General features: G+C 45.0%; 1 protein-coding gene across 4 annotated transcripts in view; it reads right to left on the reverse strand.

The window, feature by feature from the left end:
* NHS (NHS actin remodeling regulator) overlaps positions 1-22202 on the reverse strand; it is a 370561-nt gene that overhangs the window by 15246 nt on the left and 333113 nt on the right. For 2 of the 4 annotated variants that reach the window (XM_019494994.2, XM_019494996.2), the window contains 3 exons: positions 5433-5495; positions 3071-3263; positions 168-299 (listed from right to left, as the gene is read on the reverse strand). In XM_019494994.2, coding sequence (XP_019350539.1) covers positions 168-299; positions 3071-3263; positions 5433-5495 — 388 coding nt within the window. The other 2 variants (XM_059720895.1, XM_019494995.2) reach the window with 2 other exon arrangements.

Below are 22202 nucleotides of genomic sequence, written 5' to 3' on the forward strand. Positions count from 1 at the left end.
GTATTAAAGAAAAAAGCAAACAAACAAACATTATTTCCAAGCTTCACAACCATTAAAGCTTAACAACTTCCTTAGAAAGCTGTTTGGAAGGCAGGCTACCACTTCATATCCCTGCAATTTAAGTCAGTTAGAATGCTATCTATTGAAGATTTTTATTTATACTACACCTATTTCTTGTTGCACTCTTCTGGGGATGCCAGAGATGGTTTTCCTCCTTCTCAACTTTCGTCTCCGCTGTAGTACAGATTGTGAATGAACAAGAGAGCAGCGTATACTAGCCTCTCTGTCAAAACCAACTCCTGCAACCCATAAATAGGTCTCATTAGCCTTTAGAAATGGTAAACAAATTTTCATGGCTGGAACACAGAGGAGGTATGTGAGCTTGGATTAAGCCTATGAATAAATATAAGGGAGCCCTTATGCAGCTCTTATGTAAAGTATATTATAGTATATCACAGTTTTACTTCTAACTCCAGCCCCATCTCAGCAGCCTGCTTTGCCAAAAGTAACAGAAGGGGAAAAAATAAAAAAGGAAAAAAAAGTTAAGAATTCTGTAGGGCAAGGCATCTGTGTCAGAGCTACTTGCTTGTCTGCCTTGGAGGCAATGATACCAACACTGCTGCAAATAATGATCCATTCAGCTATGGTCTGACTAATTTCAAAACAAATAAACTGGGTCATAAAACCATTTTGAAGTAGTCTGGTGACTCTTAGGAAGCCAAGGCACAAGTCAAAATAGAATTGCCAGGATTTTCAAAAAAAGTTGCCTAAAGTTGGACTCCGAAGTCCACATTCAAGCTTAGAGAACATTCTTCTTAACTATTATCTGTGGTCAAGAATTACATAAATGGGCACCTAAAAATGCAAATTCTAAAACCACAGGTAGACACCTCAATAGCTGGTGTGGACTTATGAAGTGCTCAGTATCCAGGAGCTCTCAGAGAAGTTAATGGTAGTTGCTAAGTAATGAGCATTTTTGAAAACCAGGCTGCATATTTCAGTGCCTTAATGTGGATTTTGTAGCTGCACTTCAGGTACCCATTTACTAGAATAGATAAGAATACTTTGCTTTGCATCTTGTTGCTTCAGGAAAGCTTTCTCTCCTGCTCCACAGCCAATATAAAGTTAATTGGGAGCCAGCCAAACATTAGCACTTAGCTTTTATAGTTTCTTTAGCAAATGTAAAGTCATGCTCTCTGAAGTAGGCAAGGTTCATGTTTGAATAAATGTGCCAGATCCGTAAACACTGAAGTTAAGGCCACTTGTTATTGTGGTTCGTAATAATAAGAAAACAAACAAACAAAGAAAACCGAAACCAAAAAAAACAAACCCCTCCTGATTCAAAAAGCTCTATCTAAATAGTGTATAATTATATCAACCATAATTATACACAGACATACACATACAGATTACATTACATAACAATGTAAAACATTAAAAAGTAACTTTCTTGTAAAAGTTCTTCTTGAAATCTACTACTGTGAGATAGAGGCGTCAGACAGATGTCCTGTAACCACCAATGCCCCTGGAACAAGCAGAGGAAGAACTTTCTTTAATGATGAACAAAAGAGCTATGCATTCCATTAACTGTAATTCTTAAAAGTCACATATTTATCAGGTTGGAAATTTAAAAAAATAAAATAAAAACATTGTTGTAAATGAAAATCAGAACTATCAGCAATCAGAAGTTTCAGCAATTGTACCTTCTTTCAACACAATCCTTGTGGCAAACATGCAGGGTTATCTGCTAAAGACAAGTGATCTTGGGCATATCCCCTTTGATATGTGCAAAATTACTTCCAAAAAGTTTGAGTAAGGATGATAAAGACAGAGATGCAGAATTTTACATGCTATACTTGGTCTCTAAAACTGATCAGGAAAAGGTTGGTTCCAATTTAAGACATGTTAGTTTTACCTAAATATCTCTGTTTCTTGAAAAGTTGACATTTGCCCCCGATTTGGAGTTATACTCTGCTCCAAAATGGGTGTGCAACCTGAGTGATATTAGAAAGTAGCATACCCAAGAGAATATATTCCTTAAAGTGCTGTACTATATTTTGAATTAATACTGTCTTTACTAGTGGACAAACATCACAATTTTACTTTCGTCTAGGGCATAGACATAAGACCTCCCCACATACATTCTATTTGTAGCAATTTTAGAACAGCCCAATTAAATACATAATATTTATGTTATAAAGCTAACTGTAAATTTGCAACTGTTTTTTGTGATCTCTGTACCAAAATCTTTAATCATAGAAGTTTGCCAAGTTTACATTCTTAAAGGAATAAAAATGTGGTATAAAAATTTGAGGGAAAAGGTCACATAATTTTCCTATTTATTAGAGCACCAAATGATACAAGGAGGTGAGGGGACAGAGAGAGCAAGCAAGCGAGAGAGAAAGAAAGGAGCTGATACTTGTCATTTTGGAAAATAAATTATCACTCTTATTTCATAGCCTGTATACATGCTGCATATTAATATGCAAGTGAATCCTTTAGATAAATTCAGTGACTTAAAATTTAAAAGCCTTATAAATAAAGATGCCAGTACTATACCTTCAACCTAGAGGCATGAAAAGAGAGCTCAAAGCAGTCGTTTACAAGTTATATAACCAATACTTATATATTCAACACAGTACAAATACTAAGTATATTCTTTGCTCTTATTTGCTCCGTTACACATGATAATCATATGATCAATCACTGCGGCTTTCTGTGTTATCTTTCAACTAAACTCAAAGAGCTATGTTATGTCTTTATGAATAAAAACAATTAGTGTTATATATAACAAAATTACACATCATACTATAGACACTTATGCTAGATAATAGTTTATAACATGACACCAATACACTGAAGTTACAGCCAAATTAATCCTAGCTGTAACTTCAACAACCATACTGGATGTACACTAGGAATTAATTTAGTTAATTAAATGTCTTCTAACCTAAATTCTTGAGGGACTGCAGTAGACTCTCAAAGTCTTGTATTTTGAAACACACTTAAAATAACATGCTTTGACCTAAACACCCTTAAATCAAGCAAAAGAAATAGAAGAGATTTGTACCAGTGACATTGATGGGGATAATGCAAGAGGAAATCACTTGGGCATCTTGTTTCATTTTCTCCTCCGGAGTTGGGAGAGGTAGTGCTTTACTCCAATTGGTTTGCTTATCCAGTGTAGAAGGGATATTATGTATTGGATTTTTCGGCCTCTGCCCTAACATGACATCTGTATCTTCGTCTTCTGGTGGATGGGACTGCAAATGAACACATTCAAAATCAGTGTTCACTGTTAAGTCTTTCAAGGCTAATTTTTAAACAAAGCAGTTTCTACTGAGATCAGAAGTAGGTTGTAGGGAAGCAATAAAGAGTTATAGATATTCAAACAGGTCAACTGCACTTTTTCTCCCAAGTGGATGTGATGTTACGGTAAGAAAAAAAACATACCCTCAACATACTGGAAACATTGTGGTGAAGAGTAACTATTTTTGGGGACATATTTCAGTTTCTGAAGGTGTAGCCTACATTTGTTACAATATGTACCCATTATCACAAATTTTAAGTCCACCCACACCCATATTTGCATGTCATTATCACATACACATAGAACTGCTAGAAATGTGCATGCAAATACCTATAAGCACTAGTGTAGTGACAACTGCTGAAAATGAGCCCCAAGAAATAATTAATTTGACAAGGGGCCCAAAGCTTTCAAAATATCAATCTGTGCTTTAGAAAAATACACATTTTGCTTTTATGAATCAACCAGGAATATGAACAGTTCAAAGAGTGTGGAAAAATCTACAAATAAATATTTGGCTGCAGGTGTTGTTGACGGCAGTAGCGTCAAAAGAATCCTAACCAATGACTGTCACTTTAAGAAGCGTCATTTGGACAGCACACATATTTCAAGACATGTTACTAAGACCACTAGACATAAACATATAGAAAGCCGAATGAGCACAGAGAGAAGTTAATTACATGGAAGAAAAGAAGGTAAGTGCTTTTAAAAAGAAAAGAGAAATACCCTATCTGCAATGATGAAGTTTCAATGAACAAGAAAGGAATATGTGACCAACATTTCCTTCTATTCCTGAATTAAAGACATATTTTGAAACCATCTCAGTCTGTGGAAAGAACTTTCTGTTTTGTTTGGAAGTGGGGGAGGGGGAGAAACTCTTATTCTTTGTCTGCCTATCTTTCCCGTCTTCTGTAGTTAATACATTTCTGTGACAAGTCTTTGACTAGTTCAGGAAACCTGTCTGTATCTTTCAGTAAATATTTAGCAATATTTCCTAGCCTGGTTTTCTTTTCAGTGTTAGATTTCCAGTTGGCTGACTATTAAGGCTCTCATTTATGTTTGTTGCTTTCAGTTTATTGCCAGAAATTTAGCTTTATGAGCACACGTAGTTAACATAAGATATTTTACTTACTTTCTTTGGCACAAAATGTAGCATTTCATGCTTAATATTACACTCTCAAACCAAAATTGTTCCCTTTATGCCACTTCTCTTAATCACATTCTCACAAATCCTGTGGGAGTTGCAGATCTAAAATTTGGCAAACAACAGTTCCAAACTGATTGCAAAAGTGTTTAAGATCATACTTAACAGCCAAATTGCAGGACACTTACTTACCTTGTTAATGTTATCTGCAAAAACACCCATAAACCCAAGAGACTGTATGTTTTCCCCCCCTGAGAAAAACATTTTTTTCCATGTAGGGTTTTAGTAAAACATTGCAGTCTTCTTTCTCTCTGGAGCTTTTGTGCCGATCCCCAGCAGACGTGAATAGCTCATATAAACTTGAAGCACAAAAGACTTTGTTTCCTAGGTAACTTCCAAAAAAAAAAAGTTTTGGTGCATGCAAAAAAAAAAAAAGCCACACACACACACACACGCATACACTCACATATACACATGCAGACTGCATTTGTTGCTGATTTATTCAGTGAATAACAATGGATTGCCAGACAAAGAAAGAGTAGTGACCTGACTACAGGCTCTGACTATCTACTGAAGTTGTCCCTTAAACAACAAACATGACAGCTGTCTGTGGAATAAATACATGCTTTTCCTTGGGCATCATTTGAATGATTCCTTATGATTTTGAAAAATACTGGGGAACTCCACATGTTACAAGAAAAGAATATGCAATCACATAGTCCATCTGGCTCTAGGCCTTCAAAACTAGGTAATAGGGGGAAACAGTTTCCAGTCTACTAAACCTTTTAAGCTTACCCAAATTAAAAAGAAAGCAGTTGGCATGCCTTATTGATAGAAGAGTAATATATAAAAACTGTTTTCCTTAAGACAAGGCAAAAAAGTGAGCAAAAGAACAGCAAGCAACAGAAAGGGTTAGAATCTGAAAGGGAGAAAATGAGTGAGATAGGGCTGTTAGTTTAGGAATGCTTGTTTTTCCAATACCTTTCTACTCCATGGGGTCATGTGGCAACACTCAGTGGGGGAGGGCGAGCGGGTGCTGTTAAACTATAAACATGAATTGTAAAAGAAAAAAAAATTAAACACTTACACAAAATGATTCTGGTTAAAACATCAGTTTTGTCTGGGGAAATGAGTATGAAATGTTAAACAGTAAAATTATAATGTCTATTTCTAACTGAGCAATTTACCTTCTAGAAATTGTTACTTTTTTCCATGGTATCACTTGGTACTTAAGGACTTGACCATTGACACAACACTTGCGTAGACATTCTTAAATCATTTTAATGCAGATTTATGTTAAGTCAACTCCTTAGCATTGACACAAAGTTAATATAAGGCGCTCATCCAAATTACATATTGATTATATATCTTCTAGTTAAGTGGAAATGAAAGATGTTTTTATCTTATAGTTAAAAATGCACATAAATAAGGGCAATTCTGCAGATGATATTATTTGGTAGTTCAAGTCTGAATTTCTGACTTCATTATTATAACCAGCTAAGCTTGTAATCATTCCATCAGAATAACAAAGGAGAGTTGTCTCCTCTGCACTTGCATAGTGTTTTAAAGGATGTATATAGCTGTCCAACATATTATTTGATCTCCCTGAATCCCAATATTTTTCAGTTTTTTTTCGACTCGGAGATCCTGGTTTGTTTATGATGACTTGTACCAACACTTATAAGTGAAAGATGACATCTTTGGAAATGCTAAATAAAAGGTAAAAAGAGACAGAGAGAGAGAAAAAAAAAGAAAACGTGGCCTTTGTTAGTACTGAAATCCTTTGGTTATGAAGCATTTTTCCATCTGGGTAACAGTGAACGTCTCTCATTTTGTAGGCTAGCAAAGAGATCCAATTATGGGCCACATTCCTTCCTGCCTGCACCAAAACCCGCCTGTTCTGTGAGTCACAGACCACAGTTGGAGAACCCCTGGAGGGTATGCAGATGTACTGAGACATTCAGGGCCTAACTTTCAGTACTGCCTGAGGTCAGTTTTTCTTATTAAATAACACCAATTCTCACAAGTTGCCTGTATCTACATAGTGGTCCTGCCTCCAGTATTACCTTGCTTCTTTGTCCAGGACTACAACTGAATGCAGCTTCCAAGATAGGTGTCCTCATGTACGATGGAAGAAGGGAAGCAAATCAAATATCAATGACTACTCCCAATTTTCCTAAAAATATTTAGCAAGCCATCTGGATTAAGTCGAAAACAAATTCTCTCAAAATGAGAGCAGGGCTAAAAAATGGGACCCCTCTCGCCACAGCTTCCAGTAATCTCCCCTGAGCAGAATCACAGCAGCCAATCAACTTTTAGACTGGAATTCAAGTTTTCTGTGGCAGGTTTTAAAGACTTCTTAAGAGGAGTGTGGATTGTCTGAGACTAGTTTCGCTGATTTGACAGAGTCTTAAATGTGGAAATTCTCACCATGTTAAGATCAGGGCCACATGGTGCCTCTAGGTACACATACAAGAGGGGAGAGCCTAGGGATCTCTTCTTTCTGACTTCTGAGGCAGTTGACCATTGCTGGCTGGCCATACCCACTGCCACCCACACCTGGAAGCTGCTGCTGTGCCATGCTCTGCTGCTGCTCAGGGCACACAGCTGCCCTCTTATGCCCCTGAACTTAATAGGCGCATCCAGATGAGCACGCATGTGCATCTTGCAGTATCTCAAAGCCCTTTGAGATACTGCAAGAGGCATGTGTGGAATGAAAAAACATTCTCCATGCTGCAAATTTGCAGTACGGGGGCAAAACTAGACCCCTTATATCCTTATATCCAGGGTAAAAAAAAAAATGCAGGGGAAAAAAGCGGGGCAGGGCATGGTCCCGAACTATGCCCTGAGACAACCACAGAGGTCAGGGAGGGCTGGAGGAGGGGGAAAAGGCACCATGGGGGGGGACCCTGCTCCCCTGGCCCCCAGGAATGCTGTCCCTCCAGCCCCCCGATGGCTGCCCCACCCAGCCCCATCCCCTGCCTGTCCCCCGAGCCCCCGATTGCTGCCCCACACAGCCCCAACCCACCTGCCTCCCGAGCCCACCTGATCACTGCCCCACCTGGCCCCATCCCCTGCTTACCCCCGAGCCCTGATTGCTGCCCCACATAACCCCATCCCTAACCCGCCTGCCCCCTAAGCCTCCTCCTGATCACTGCCCCACCTGGCCCCATCCCCTGCTTACCCCCGATCCCCCCGATCGTTACTCCACCCAGCCCCAGCATCGTGGCAATTAAAAAAAAAAGCCCCGCACTCACCAGCAGTAGCAGCTGCCGTCAGGGTCACAGGGGCCTCGTGGCAGAGCCCCTCTATGCAGCACAGGGCCCAGGTTACAGGTATAGTGACCCCAGCTGCCCTACAGTGTGCAGAGCCACGCAGTGCCCTGCCAACCCCGGCTGCACCCATGCAATGGGGCAGCAGCAGTGCGGGTGCCAGGAGGCCAGGGCTGGTTCCCACTGCCCCATGCTGCATGGGGGGAAGGGAAGGGTTTCTGCCATGAGGCCCCAGTGCCCCCGATGGCAGCAGCTACTGCTGGTGAGTACGGGGCTTTTTTTTTTTTAATTGCCACAATGCTGGGGCTGGGTGGAGCAGCCAGCAGGGGCCCTTTTATTTTTTAAATTTTTTTGAGTCCCAGACTGCTGGGGCCAGGTGGGGGGGGGTGGCATTCGGGGAGCCCCGCTGCCCCTTGTCGGGGGGTGGGGGAGGAGCTCTGCCACGTGGCTCCAGAGCCCCCACAGCCCCTACTACTGCCGGTGAGTGTGAGGCTTTTTTTTTTCTTAAGTGCCAAGAAGCTGGGGCTGGGGGGGCAGCCATTGTGGGGGCTGGGGTGCAGGCAGGCTCTGGGGCTGGGTGAGACAGCCATTGGGAGGTCTGGGGGAGCGAGCAGGGGTGGGGCCGGGTGGGGCAGCCATTGGGGGACTGGGGATGGAAGCGTGGGTTGGGGCTGCAGGAGCCGGGACATGATGGGGCCAGGCAGGGCAGCAATCCAGGGGGCTGGGGGAGCAAGCAGGGGTGGAGCATGTGGCCCCTGTTGGGGGGGCTGTAACCCCTGTTGGGGGGCTGTAGTCCCTGTGGGGGCAGTCTGTAAGCTGTGCAGGGGGGTTGCACCCTGTGGTGGGCAGGGGACCCACCCCTCCTGAGTAGCCCCCCCCACAATTCACTTACACCTACCCACAACACACCCCATGGCCCCCCACATCCTTCCACAGCCACCCACATCCCCAACCCCACTTGCCACCCCCCTCCTGCAAACCCCACATCCCGCCAGCACACACCCTACAAACCCAGCTGCCAGACAGGATGAGACCTGCTGGCAGGAGCTGTGGCTGCAGGGATAGCTGTCCCCACATCTTAGTTAGTGAAGGGGTCACAGGGAGCTCTCACTGCTCTATGGTAAGAAAACCAAAGGCAAACAGCAAAACATATAGGTATTTAGAATTCATGTTATTATGATGATAGAGACACTGGTAGGCTTCCAAATTGCTTTAACACTGTAGATATAGCAATAGAGCATTGCCCAACTATCACTGTTTCTCTGTCTCTCACTTTCTCCCTCTCTCTCCATATATATAGTGGTCTTTTGTTTTAATTGTGGAGGAACATGGATTTCGAGGTATTTTACAGAGCGTCTTTGGGATTTTTTTATCAGGGATTTTTCAGTTTTCAAATAGGGGACACCAGAATTCCTGCTAGGGAGGCAAGTGGCAGGACCCAGGCACAGGAGCCTGCTCAGACCTGGCACCTTGGACCCAGCTGGCTGTGGCTGTCCTTCTGGCCAACTGGGGCCAGGAGGACATGGTTTGACAGTTCAAAGCAGGCTACCACACCTGGAACATCTTCCAGGCGATAGGTGCCCAGATGGCTGGGCAGGGGCACACATAGCAGTAGTGCTGCACAAAGGTCAACTCTGCAGCCCCAGCCCACTGGCAGCTGGCCCAGAGAGGCAGATGCCTCTACCGGCTGTGCAGTCCCCATCCAGGTCTGGCAGGTGCGGAGCAGGTCACAGGCAGGCAGCAGCCCCACTGCCAGACTGCTGCAGTGGGTAAAGGGTGCAGGAAACTCTCAGGGCTGCTTCAACAGTCCAGCCAGCACAAGGAGTAGTGTCCCCAGGCACCAATGGGATGGGCCCCAGAAACTCCTGAGATTGAGTAGCCCTGAGGGTCCAGGACAGGGCTGCTTTTTATACTGCTGGGGACCCCAGGCTCTAGCTCCCTCAGCTGCAGATCTAGGAGGAACCAGGCAGGGTTATTTTGCCCCAAGTGGCACAATTTGCCCCGCACCAAAGTGCATGTCCGGTCACGGGCACTAAGGCAAAAAGCTCCGGCTCAAATTTGCACTGCTTCTATTTGAGCTGCTGCAAGCGCACATGCTTGCATATGTGGACGCGTCTTATGTGTGAGAACTTGTCTACAAGGAAGGCAAATTCTACTCCATGTTAGTGCCCAACAGCTGCATGAGCCTCTCCTAAAGGGACAGGTAGTGGGAGAAAGTGGAGGCCACAAAATAGGGCCTCATATTGAAAGAAGCACATGCTACATCCCATAAAAAGGTAGGCAATTTGAATTTTACTGTGCCTGGCCCATACATGTGGGGTGGTATTCTTCTTCTCTGGCTTCTACAGGGGGCTAGAATTTCCTCTCTACCAACAGGTTTTATCTGCCAAGGAGTAGAGGGATCCCTTACAAAACAAGGAGTGGGGTCAGGTAATCATGTACCACGTGTACTAGGTACTACAGTAACAAAATTTACTTATTCTAATAGTAGGTTTTATTACCAACTCCTGTTCTAATACTAACATTCTGAGAAGATAACGATGAAGCTTACAAAATGCAGTCCTCTTTGGGACAACCTGAAATGACATGTTTGACAGCAAGTTGGTAGGATAAGTTTTTCAATTATCATATTGATAAGGCTTTGCTATTCAGTCTAGCTACCAAATACATTGCATGATGCCTGAATTACTTTCCAAGAATTACTCATTGTTTTGAAAACCTGTATGCATGATAAAAACAGTAAGAAGGAACAGGTTCAGTGCTAAAATTGGCTATGTGATACCAACAAAGCTTAGAGTCATGTTCATATGGCATGAATGCAGAAGGGGTGCAGTGATGCACTGCACCCCCACTTTTGCACTGGCCCATGCTGTGGGAGCCTCTAGGGACTTTTTCAAAGTTCCCAAAGTATGTAAGAATCTTACCCCTCCCTTCCCCTTCCTGCTCAGAGATATGTCCCCTCCCCTCCCCCACCTGCCACTGCTGCTTTCCCCATCCTCCCTGGGGCACAGAAAGCATCCAAGCCACTCCTGCCTGCTCTAACCAGGCTGCACAGGAGCTGGGCTCAGCTGAGAACAGCAACTGGGGTATCAGCAGCAATGGCTCGGTGGTAGGTTCCCCGACCATGTCCAATTCCCTAAGAGCAGAGTTCAGGGGAGAAGGAACCCTTCTACTCATTGCCACTGCTGCTGTTGCTGTTCCCAGCTGAGTCCAGCTCCTGCACAGTCTGGCTGCTGTGGCAGGAGTGGCTTTGAAGCTTCCCTCCCCCCCGAGACAACAGGGAAAGCAGCAGTGGTAGGTGGGGAAGGGAGGAAGTAGAGGGGAAGGGATGTGCCTTTGACCATGGAGAGGAAAGGGGGGATTCTTATGTACTTTGGGGACTTTAAAAAGTCCCCAGAGACTCATGCAGTATTCCTGCAGCAGTGGGTGCAGGAGGCTGGGAGCAAGGGTGCAGCCACTTCTGCAGTGTGGGTGGCAGCCTCCGCATCTCCTCCCCCGCATCACTCCTTTCGCTAAATCTTGGGTCTGCCTCTGCATTCAGATGTGCAGACTCAGAAGTGATCACTGTTGAGGAAGGCATTACATGCATGCAGGGTCCAGGAATGGTGTAAAAGGTAGGGAGTTCTGGGATGTAATCTATAATGGAAGTGCTTTGTGCATCCAGCATCTTACTGGCGGAAATGCTGGGATTCTCTCAGCAGAAGGAAACTGATGTAAAACCCTGAAGGAAGACATTGGTATATCCATACCAGTGTACTGAGTAGTTAAAAACAACAGGTGTGAAAGAAGAAACAATGGCTGATTGAAAGTGTCTTTAAAGACTTAAGTATCACCTTTTCCCATCTAGGGCTTTGACTTCCCTAAGAAGGAATGTCAGTTCTGAACCCAAGTTAGCTAACTCACATTAAGAAAAGACCGGTTGCAGCGGTGTAACTACAGCTGGGTGAGAGGGGCACCGGCTCTGGGTACCAACTTAGCGGAGTGCCAGAATTGTCCCTGAGGACACGATGATCCTTCAAGGTCCCTTCCAATTCTACAATCTGTGAATCTATGAATCCTTGTGGTTTCTGTGACCTGGCAGCAAGAGCAACCCCATGACATTGCTCTCGCAGCTGCACCTGGACACCCTGCTGCCGCTTTAAGAGCAAGAGCCAGGGCAGACAGAGCATGGGGCAGTAGCAGCAGCAGCAGACTTTTGAGTAAGACTCCTGCACTCTACTCCCACCCGACTGCCCCTGCTCTCAAAACCGTGATCTCCTGCTCTTCTGCCAACTACTTAGGGAAGTTTGTAGTTATCACATAACCTAGGAGTAACACAAGACCAACTGAACGATCAAATATTTGTATGCCTTTAGCCAGTAAGTTGAGTTAAAGACTTTGGGGGAATCCTTATCTTTCCTCCACTCACTAAGTTGTATGCAACCTAAAGGCTGCCTTGTCTTTACTAGGATTTTACCCTGAGTTAGCCATATCTAGTTAAGCACAAACCTGTTTTTCCCAATCAAGACACAGCTTAAGTGATGGTTATAACCAAAGTTAGTAGTGATTGAAAACATTTGCTATTTAATTGCAGGTCAGGGGTGTTATTTCAGTTCCCCTTGATAATGATTCTATTACAAGAACGCACAGGACAACTGGTAAACTAACAAGCAGTCTCAACAGAAAGGCAGGACTGAACTGGCATGAAGTTAAACCATTCATTCAAGTCTGATTCATCCAGAATAAGATTGATGCCTTGAATTTGGCAGGGAAATCCAGGCAAGCCTTTTGCTATTGCTTTCTGTCTTGAATCTATTCTGTGGCTAAAGGCAGATTTTCAGAGGACACAGTCATCAGATGTGCATTTTTTAGCAGGACTAATTTCCCTACCCTTCCCACAGATTAATTATATCAGACAATGGCTTTTTCAGAGCTGGGTATTATCTTGCTATGACAAGAAAACTTCAAGGCCCATTTCTTTGAGGTTCTGAGCCCCTTCCTGGTTGATCCTCCAGGAAACTTTCTGATCACTGAACATGGGTGACTCCATTTTTGGATGTCCAATGGAAGACTTCTGAGAATCGATTTGAAGTCATTAGGACTGGAGGGTGCCCAGATCCTCTGAAAGATTTCTCTACTGGGCCACCCAAAATCCAAAGCCCATTTAAAAAATGGTCATATAACTGAATTCCCTCTTATAGATCCACATGTGGCACCTCTCTACTGAACACAAAGAACCAAATGCAACACAACAAGTCTATATCCTTCCCCAGTTCCCCCCCCCTCCAATTGTTTATTTTGCTTCCTTGATAACATAAAATTATGAAGTTACAATTTACTATAAAAGTAAACTCAGTTTGCTCTGACTGCATCATCTTCCTCTTAACGGTGTACTGCATCTCTGTAACTTGAGTGGTCAGTATGTGCACTCATAGCAATGATGCATAATTACCAGTATTTATGGTTACTTGCTTGTATTACGGTAGCACTTATGAATCTGATCCAAACCCACTGAAGTCAACTGAAAAATGCTAAAAGAGGAGACCCACAGAAGTATTTTAGCTCCTCAGTCTTATTTAGGCATTTTGCTTTGCACTGATTTCACTGGGGAGTTAGATGCTGAGTTACCTTTGTGTGTATCTGGGCTGATAGTCAGTGCTAACCTCCTATCATGGCAGGGGCGAAAAAGTAGTAAGAATAAAGTAAGGAAAGAGGGACTTGGAGAGATGTAGGCACCTAATTTCTAGAGAGCCGGATGGTGTTTAACACTGAAAAATGCAAGGTTCTCCACCTTGGGAGGAAAAACCTACAGCATCCTTATAGGCTCGGCAGTGCTACACTGGCTAGCACTATGGAAGAAAGAGACTTGAGGGTCATCATTGACCACAAGATGAACATGAGCCTTCAATGCAATGCTGTGGCTAGTAAAGCAACCAAAATGCGGGCTTGCATCCATTGATGCTTCTCAAGCAAATCCCGGGACGTCATTCTCCCCTTGTACTCAGCCTTGGTGAGGCTACAGCTGGAGTATTGTGTCCAGTTTTGGGCTCCACAATTCAAAAAGGATGTGGAGAAGCTTGAGAGAGTGCAGAGGAGAGCCACGTGCATGATCAGAAGTCAGGAAAACAGAGCTTATGACAACAGGCTGAGAGCTATGGGGCTCTTTAGCCTGGAAAAGCGCAGGCTCAGGGGTGATCTGATGGCCACCTATAAGTTTATCGGGTGACCATCAGTATCTGGGTGAACGCTTGTTCACCAGAGCACCCCAAGGGATGACGAGGTTGAATGGTTATAAACTCCTGCAAGACCATTTCAGGCTGGACATAAGGAAAATTTTCTTTACTGTCCGAGCCCCCAAGGTCTAGAATAGTCTGCCATCGGAGGTGGTTCAAGCACCTACATTGAACACCTTCAAGAGAAAATTGGATGTTTATCTTGCTGGGATCCTATGACCCCAGCTGACTTCCTGCCCTTCGGGTGGGGGGCTGGACTCGCTGATCTTCCGAGGTCCCTTCCAGCCCTAATGTCTATGAAATTTCAAAACTTGGATCCTAAAAACTCTCACACACTTGCTGCTTACCCCAAGAAGTTGCCTGAACTCCATAAAGTTCCCCAGGAGCTTTATGTTCTGTTTCTAGGAAGCTTGACAATGCTGAGCAGCTTGAAGCCTGTTTAATGTATAAGCCCAGCAAGGCTCCAGAATCAAAGGGGTTCTCAAGCTACTTCCTCCAAACAGGAACCTAATACAGTAGTTTTCAAACTGTATTTCATGGAGCCCTGGGGTTCAGCGATAGGTCATCAAGGGTTCCACAGAGATTGGGGGTAATGGTGGAGCAGCCTGGGAGGCAGTGTGCCACTGTTGCCAGGCCAGGTCAGCCAGCTCCATGTCAGCCTTTAGGACAGGGGTTGAGGTTCCTTGGCAAAAGAAGCGGTATGAAAGGATTCCCTGACTTTAGAAAGTTTGAAAACTAGTGGCCTAATGGATTGGGATCTGCTCATAATGCAGTGACAGCTGAAACTTCCTTTCAAAACAGGACAGATAGTGGTGCCACTGCCTCTGCCCCTGCCCCTCTTTCATTCAGTATCTCATGGTTACTGCACTCAAACAAGATGTGGAAGATACAGGTTCAATTTTCTCCTGCTTGAGGGGATTGAAACTTATGTTTCAAACTCTCTCTGTTATGAGTATATGCATAATTAATCATTAAATGATTATTAAATACCCTGGGCCATGCTGGTCTGTCGAGCAAATTTGCATGTAAGCAGTTTTTACTAAGTGCATGGTTTCCATAGGAGTCAAACAACACTGGTGACAATCAAGCTGTTAAATATGAAACCAGAATATTTTTAAAAGGCATTTTTCCGCAGTTGACTAGAATGATTACCTAGAATCCATTTAGTCTGATGCATAATTTAACTACATAGGCATTTATTCTACAGACACTGACAAACCTGAGTATAGCCCATCAGCTTCAATAGGATGGATTGTGTAGGTGTAATTATTAATTTGCTTAAATCTTTGTAAGATGAAGCACTCTATAGCAGTAGCATAACTAAGTGGGGGGTGGGAGGGAGGAGAGACACCAGCCATGAGCACTGACTGGAGGGGAGGGAAGGGAGACACAAAAACAGAAACCGTCACCACTGGTCTTTCTGTCATCATGCTGTTGTCATGGTGGTGGTGGCCACTGCCCTGCATGCTGCCACGACCCAGGGTGCAGAGCTACCCCATTAGCCTTCTGCTCTATAGTAAAAAGCTGAGTTGTGCATACACTGCAATCTTCCCTGTTCTGCAATCTTCCAAGTTAGGTTTAGCTTGTCCTGTGCAGTATCACATACCGGGGTAATGCAAAACTTAAGCTTAATCAGCACAAATGACTGTAAGGGACCTCTGTAGGCATATGCTCAACCAGCCTGGCAATTATCAACCAGATCAATTTCCTGGCCAGCCATGGAATTAGAGAGAGGAAATGGAACTTGCCTAAGGGTGGTGGCAAAACACCGCTTCATTTCTTTTCCTCTCCCTGCACAAAAATTTGGGGCTCTATTGCTGTTTGTGGTCTGCAAATTGTAATGGAAGGCTTGGACAAAAAGCAATACCCTTGCTGCATCACATACCTACCAGGCTTCGTTTGAAGGGACAGCATATCAGGGAGCGATGGGACTTCTAAAGTAAGCACTCAAGAAATACAGAATCGCCGGAAAGGGGTTAACAGAGAAACATAAAACCAAGAGCTAATAAAACAGATATGTTCATATATTCGAAGATGTTTTGTGATCTTTGTAAATGGATGCAGAAGTTTTCGAAAGCAGTAAGCTTTGATCCCCACTATGTTTCCTTTCCTTAACTTAGAATTTCCCCCTGAAAATCAGTTTAAAAAAAATAAGTGTCAAATGTCAGTCCACAGGAAATCTTAATGGCTGAGTCACAAACCCCTGCAAAGCGAGATTTAAGCTGAAAATGCTGACAGAGCTTGAACTGTCATGGTTTCATAGTTTCATAGCAGGAGATGTGAATAAATGTGAATAAAGTCATGTATATATTTCCTAAAAGATTATTTTGACCCCCACTCCCTGCACAACCTATAGTTAACAAAAAGGTAAACAAAAGGATTATGTATTGCTTAGGACTCCAGATTTCTGTGCTACTGGACCACTCAAAGAGACAGGGCATAGGAGAAATTTATCCAAGAGTAAACATTATCTAAGCCCCCTTGAAGTCCCAGATAAGACCCAAGTGTTATATAGGAATCAAGTCATGTATTTCCACCTTAATTAAGCCCAAAGATAATATATGTTGAATAATCCATGATGTCTATATATCAAAGAAAAAATCCAAATATTGGAAATATAAAATTTAGGGGAAGCGTGAACTAGTAGTTGAACCCAGTACTAGAACCAGGAACTCTGAAATATAACTCTGATGTCTCTTTGTAGCTTTGGGTGAATCATTTAACGTTTCTGCCTCAGTTTTTCCACCTACAAAATGGAAAAACTACTACTTTACTATGTTACAGACAAGAGGTAAGGACTCAATCATTTACTATTTTACGCTGCACAAGTGTTGCCACAACAATCCAATTTTAAGAGAGAGAAACAAAAAGGTTTTGCCTGGGAAGAGCCCATTCCCAGGGTGGGAAAGCCCATAGCCTAGAGAGGGACAGCAGACAGCAGAGGATCAGGGTGACTGAAGCCCAGCTAGTGTAGAGCAGTGCCCGAGAGGAGCATGGCAGTTCTTGGAACAGATAGCCTTGGGAAGAGAGGCAATGGCCCGAGAGGGCTTGTGATGAACAACTTCTGGTGGTCGTGGAAGGGTAGGTCCTAGCTGGCCCAGTGAGAGAGAGGGGCCAGAAGAATAGAGGGCCTGGGGCACAAAGGGAGAGAGCCTGAGTCCATTGAGGGGTGGAGTGCGGGGCCAGAGCAGGCCTGAGGCCCACAGACAGAGAGATAAAGCTTGAGCCCAGGAAGGACTAGGTACTGGGGAGAAGGTCTGGTGCCTGTGGGGACCAGGAGGGTCCAGAGCCCAGTGAGGACTAGGTTGCATCAAGGGAAGCTCCAGTGCCTGCGCCCTGTCATAGGAAAGAGAGTTGTGCTCAAAGATCACCCATGAGGCACAGGAGTGGATACTGGGGAGGGTGGAGTCCATGAAACTAGCCGTTAAGGCAATGACCACGAGCACCTATGGTCATAAGAATAAGAGTAGGCTTGGAAAGCCAAGGCAGCCTCCCTTTCATCAGAAATTACCATCTAGGTGTGGTGGACAAGTAAAAAGGAGAGGGCTCCAAGGGGAGCCAGGTTGGCAAAGGCTGAGGAGCCACCGGGGGGCATTGCAACCACCCCTGGGATGGGCACTTGCTACAGCATCTAAGTGACAGTTGGGCATTTAAGTGCAACCTGATTCCATCCCACCAAAGCACCTGAAAACCAGGTAATACAGAGGCATATCAGAGCAGCTCTGTGTCTAGGGCAGCAGGGGGCAGTGCCAGCTGCCATGGTGCCAATCATGGAGGCATGTGGCGGTGGCTATTTTAGTGCCCTCAAAAAGGTAGTACCTGGGATTGCTACCCCAGTTGGCCCCCTCAGCTACACTACTTTTGTAACATGCCTTCAATTTAGCCTTCAGAATAAGTCACAAAAAGAATCGATGAAGGGAACATATTAGTTCCACACCTTGCAATATTATTTTTCCAGAGTCTCAAGAAGGGTGGGGTAGAATTGAGCTTAGATATCTAAGAACCACTTGCATGCCTATTTAATGAAACAGAATCAGGTCTCTATCTGCACTGTATCTTTTTCATGTAGTCAGGCAACAGTGGGAGAGAAAATGGAAGAAACACTTCTTTATTATGCTATTGTCTCAGGTTTTACTGCTATGAAGCGCAGTCTTGCTCGCCTACCTACTCTCACAATTTACATCTCCATACGTTTCATCTTCCACAAGGTTTCTGGATTTTTTTTTAATTTAGTTGCTCATGGGTGTTTTATTTTACTTTGGAACATTTCATCAAATGTGATCTGCTAAAATGCTGACAATCCCTTCATGATTAATGTAACACTTCAGTGTTTTGACAAGATGGAGACAAAAAATAAGGTATGTTTTCTGACGGAAGTCATAGAACGCATGGCATTCCAGCAACTGAAGGCATGAAACACTCCTTCCTGGCAACTTCACTGCCCATAATGCATGATGTACCACATTTGCTGGATATCTGCTGCTTTTATGTGCAATCTGCAGGCTTAATAGTACAGATTCTATTCTTACAAACAACAAACCCCATTTGCACACAGGGGGTATATGGCCCGATTAATACAAATCATTCACTCCATTAGTATGTCCTTGTGATTGCAAACTTGGGGTAGTGATTGAGTTCACTTTTAAATCATTTAAACTGGACTATAAAAATGCTTAGAAATATAACACAGAGACTATTGCTGATACAGCAACTAGAACAGGGGTGGGCAATTATTTTGGCTGGAGGACCACTTAACAAGTTTTGGGGAGCTGTTGAGGGCTACAAGGGTAGCTCTGCCCCTTGACAGGTGCCCCGCCACCAGTTGCCATCTTGGAACCAGAAGTCCTGCCCCTAACCCTTGCCCCTTATCCCCAGAAGTACTCCTTTTGGCAAGAGGGTACATTGTATTCTAAATATAAAAAACATCTACTACAATATACATTAATTTGATTTTAAAAAATATTTTATCCTGCTTTATATGTGTTTGTAGTATACACAGAGGTGATTGAATAATAGTTTAAAATGAAGTCTTACTTTTATGTTTGGGGGGGTATGGAGAGGTGGGGCAGTATGGGTGGTGGGTACAGGGTTTGTGGGGGGCTGTGGGTGTGTGTTTAGGTATGTGTGTATGTAGGGTATGGAGGAGGATGTGGGTGTCTGTGTGTGTTGATAGGTGTGGGGGGGTGGGTGTAGATGGGTACTGGGTTTGTAGGGGGCTGTGAGTGTGGGGGGAGGGTGGCTGAGGGGGGTTGTGGCATGTGTAGAGGGGGATGGTGTGAGAGGGTTTAGGTGTGGGGTGTGCATGGGGTGTGTGGATACATGTGCACAGAGGTGGGGGGTGTGCATACATATGTATGGTGGGGTGTGGAACCCCCCCTAAAAACACCCCCCCACACACATGCCCCCTCCCTCATTGCTCACAGCCCCTGCCACCAGTGGCAGCAGCAGGCAGTGAAGCCTCAAGGTACTCATGGCCCATGGCAGGGAGAGAGCCCTGGCAGTGCATGGTCCCAGCAAGCCCCAGGAATGCTTGTGGCTGGGCTGCCAGCGGGGAAAGAGGCAGAGATGATTCAGCTCCATACAGTCCCTGGCAGCCTGGGCTCTTGCACTTCTGCCACCCTGTCCTGGGCCCCTGCCCCACCCTGGGCTTGAGGCACTGGTGCGGGCCCCCACTTCCACCTGCCTGCTTGCTGCCACTTCCTTCCTCCACCTGCCACCACTGCCCTTCCCCTGCCACTTCCCTACCTTCCCACCTACTGCTGCTGCTCTCCCTCCCCCCACCACTCTGGCAGCCCAGTGGCATGGCCGGGACTGCAGAATGCAGCAGGAGCCAGCTTGGCCCCTGTAGTTCCTGGCTGACTCCTGCTGCGCTGTGTGGTCCTGGCCATGCAGGTGGGAACTAGGGCTATATGAAGCTTTGGTCCCTGATTCTATTCGATGGAGATTCCGCCTGATTCAGTGACCAAATCTCTGAATCTGAATCAAATCAGAGGACATTTTAATCTCTCCGAATTGATTCGGAACCCTCCAAAATCGATTCGGACAAATTCGGCAATTTGGCTGTAGATACAGCTTTAAATGATTTTTCTACGTACCTCTAGGTAGCAGGAGCTCCAAACCCTGCGGTGCTGGGGCAGATAAAGCATCCCACAGGAGCACGGGGGGCTCCCCAGCACGCTCAGCAGCAGACCCAGAAGTGGACCAGAAGCACTTCCAGTCCATTTCCTGGTACACCAGAGAGTGCGCCGGGGGGGGCATGCCTCCCTGGTTCAGCAACTGGTGACTCCTGGGTCTGGGGCGGTACCCGGGGTCCCCCTGCAGCTGACTGTCGGGCCAGGGGGAGCCCCCAGTGCACTCCCAGGCAGCTCCGGAAGTGGACCGGAAGTATTTCCAGTCTACTTCTGAGTTCACTGCCAAGCATGCTGGAGAGCTCCCCATGCTGCTGTGGGGTGCTCCATGTGCCCCAGCACCACAGGGATCATGAGTTGCGCCTGCTACCTCAAGGTATGTAGAAAAAATTTTAAAGCTGTACCTGTGTTCGAATTGCTGATTTGCCAAATCAGCATCGAATCGTCAGATTCAGATATGGCCGAATCAAATTGGGGACAGTAATCCAAATCAATGGATCAAATCACAGTCCCTGATTCAGGCCAAATCTGAATCAGAATCAAATAGGGCCCGCTTCACACAGCCCTACCGGGAACCACATAGTGCTGGCCGGAGGATGCAGTAGGAGCCAGCCTGGCCCAGCCTCCACAGCTCTGGCTGGCTCCATGCCATGCTGTTCAGTCCCAGCCATGCGGCCAGGAACCACCAGCCTGGTCCAGTCAGAACCACATGGTTTCCAGCTGTATGGCTGGGATGGCACGGTGCAGCAGGAGCCAGCTGGGAATCACGTGGTGCTTGCCAGGCCAGGCTGGCTCCTGCTGCACTGGTGATTCCCCCCTCTACCAATTCTTATCTGAGTTTCCACTCTTGGATGGAGGGAGGGAGAACAGCCCCACGGTCGCCAGTTCAGAAGCCTCCACTAGGCAGAAGATTCTGGTTGGGGGTGGGCTAGGGCCGGGTAGGCCTTGCTGCTGCCACTGCAGGGTCCCGCTGCTGGCTCCTCCTGCTGCTGGTGCCTCATCAGATTTTAGATAAGGCAGGTAATAATTTTCTAAATTTTAGAGGGGACCCATGGGCCAGATAGAACGGCCTGGCGGGCTGAATCCAGACTGCAGGCTATATTTTGCCTGCCCCTGAGCTAGAAAGAGTAAAGAATCTTATGGGTTATTTCCATTTCTCATTTATTCCAGCTGAATTCTCATCTAAGGATAGAAAAAGCCAGTTCAAAACAGAAGCTTCTCAAATCTTTGTGTTGATTTTGTTTTACAGTCAAACTGACATTGATGTTTATCTATGGATGACCTATGTGTTTAAAACTTACAAAGGTTTCTTCTCATTTCTGCACAGTATTTGTGCCCTGGAGCTGAACAGCCAGAGGTCTTGTAAGAAAGATTGTTCTCGGGAGATTTGCAGAACAGGTTTGCATAAACAAGATTCCCAACTCAAACGGTGTACTTTTGGAGTTACATGTTTCACTAGACTGAACTGGGGCACCAGTGAGAAAGCTGAGATTGAAGAATATGAAACAAAATCTTAATTGCAGTTGGGCTGACCACAACATCTTGGTTCCCCATCATAGAGTTGGTGGTTTTACATGCAGTGTTGTCATGGAAATATGTGTAAGAAATACTCCCCTTGCTTTGTCAAATCTGTGTCTTTCTCAAATGGGATTTGTTTTCTTCCCAGGCAAAGAGCTTGAATTAGCAGGACTTTGTTCCAAGAGCATACAATAAGCTTCACTCAGAATACATCAGCCATGTCTATACCGCTTCCATAGTGTTTTTGAGAATGGCCCTTTGTACCATGCCATATACACCCACTTGCACTCTACATGCATCAAATCTTGATGTAAGGACATAAAAGTGCCCTAAGGGGAACCCTGCTGCTGGTCTCAAGCATGGCAGAGAGGCTGAGTACAGCAGTCAGACACTCCTTCCTGGCAACTTCACTGCCTCAGTTTTGTTTGGCCTGTGTCAAACAGGAGCAGAAGCTAGAGCAAGAGTCAGGTGGTGTGTGCTCCTCAGAAGTGCCATGGAAGCAGCACAGGCATGCCCATCTTGCCCAGGATTTCCCCAGAATATAATGATCCCATCTTATGTAGTGTTTTCTACTTCTGTTTCCCTCATCAGAGGGAGGCCTTCATTTCTTACAGTTTATTT

Source organism: Alligator mississippiensis, chromosome 1 (assembly GCF_030867095.1).
Source record: "Alligator mississippiensis isolate rAllMis1 chromosome 1, rAllMis1, whole genome shotgun sequence".
NCBI lineage: Eukaryota > Metazoa > Chordata > Crocodylia > Alligatoridae > Alligator > Alligator mississippiensis.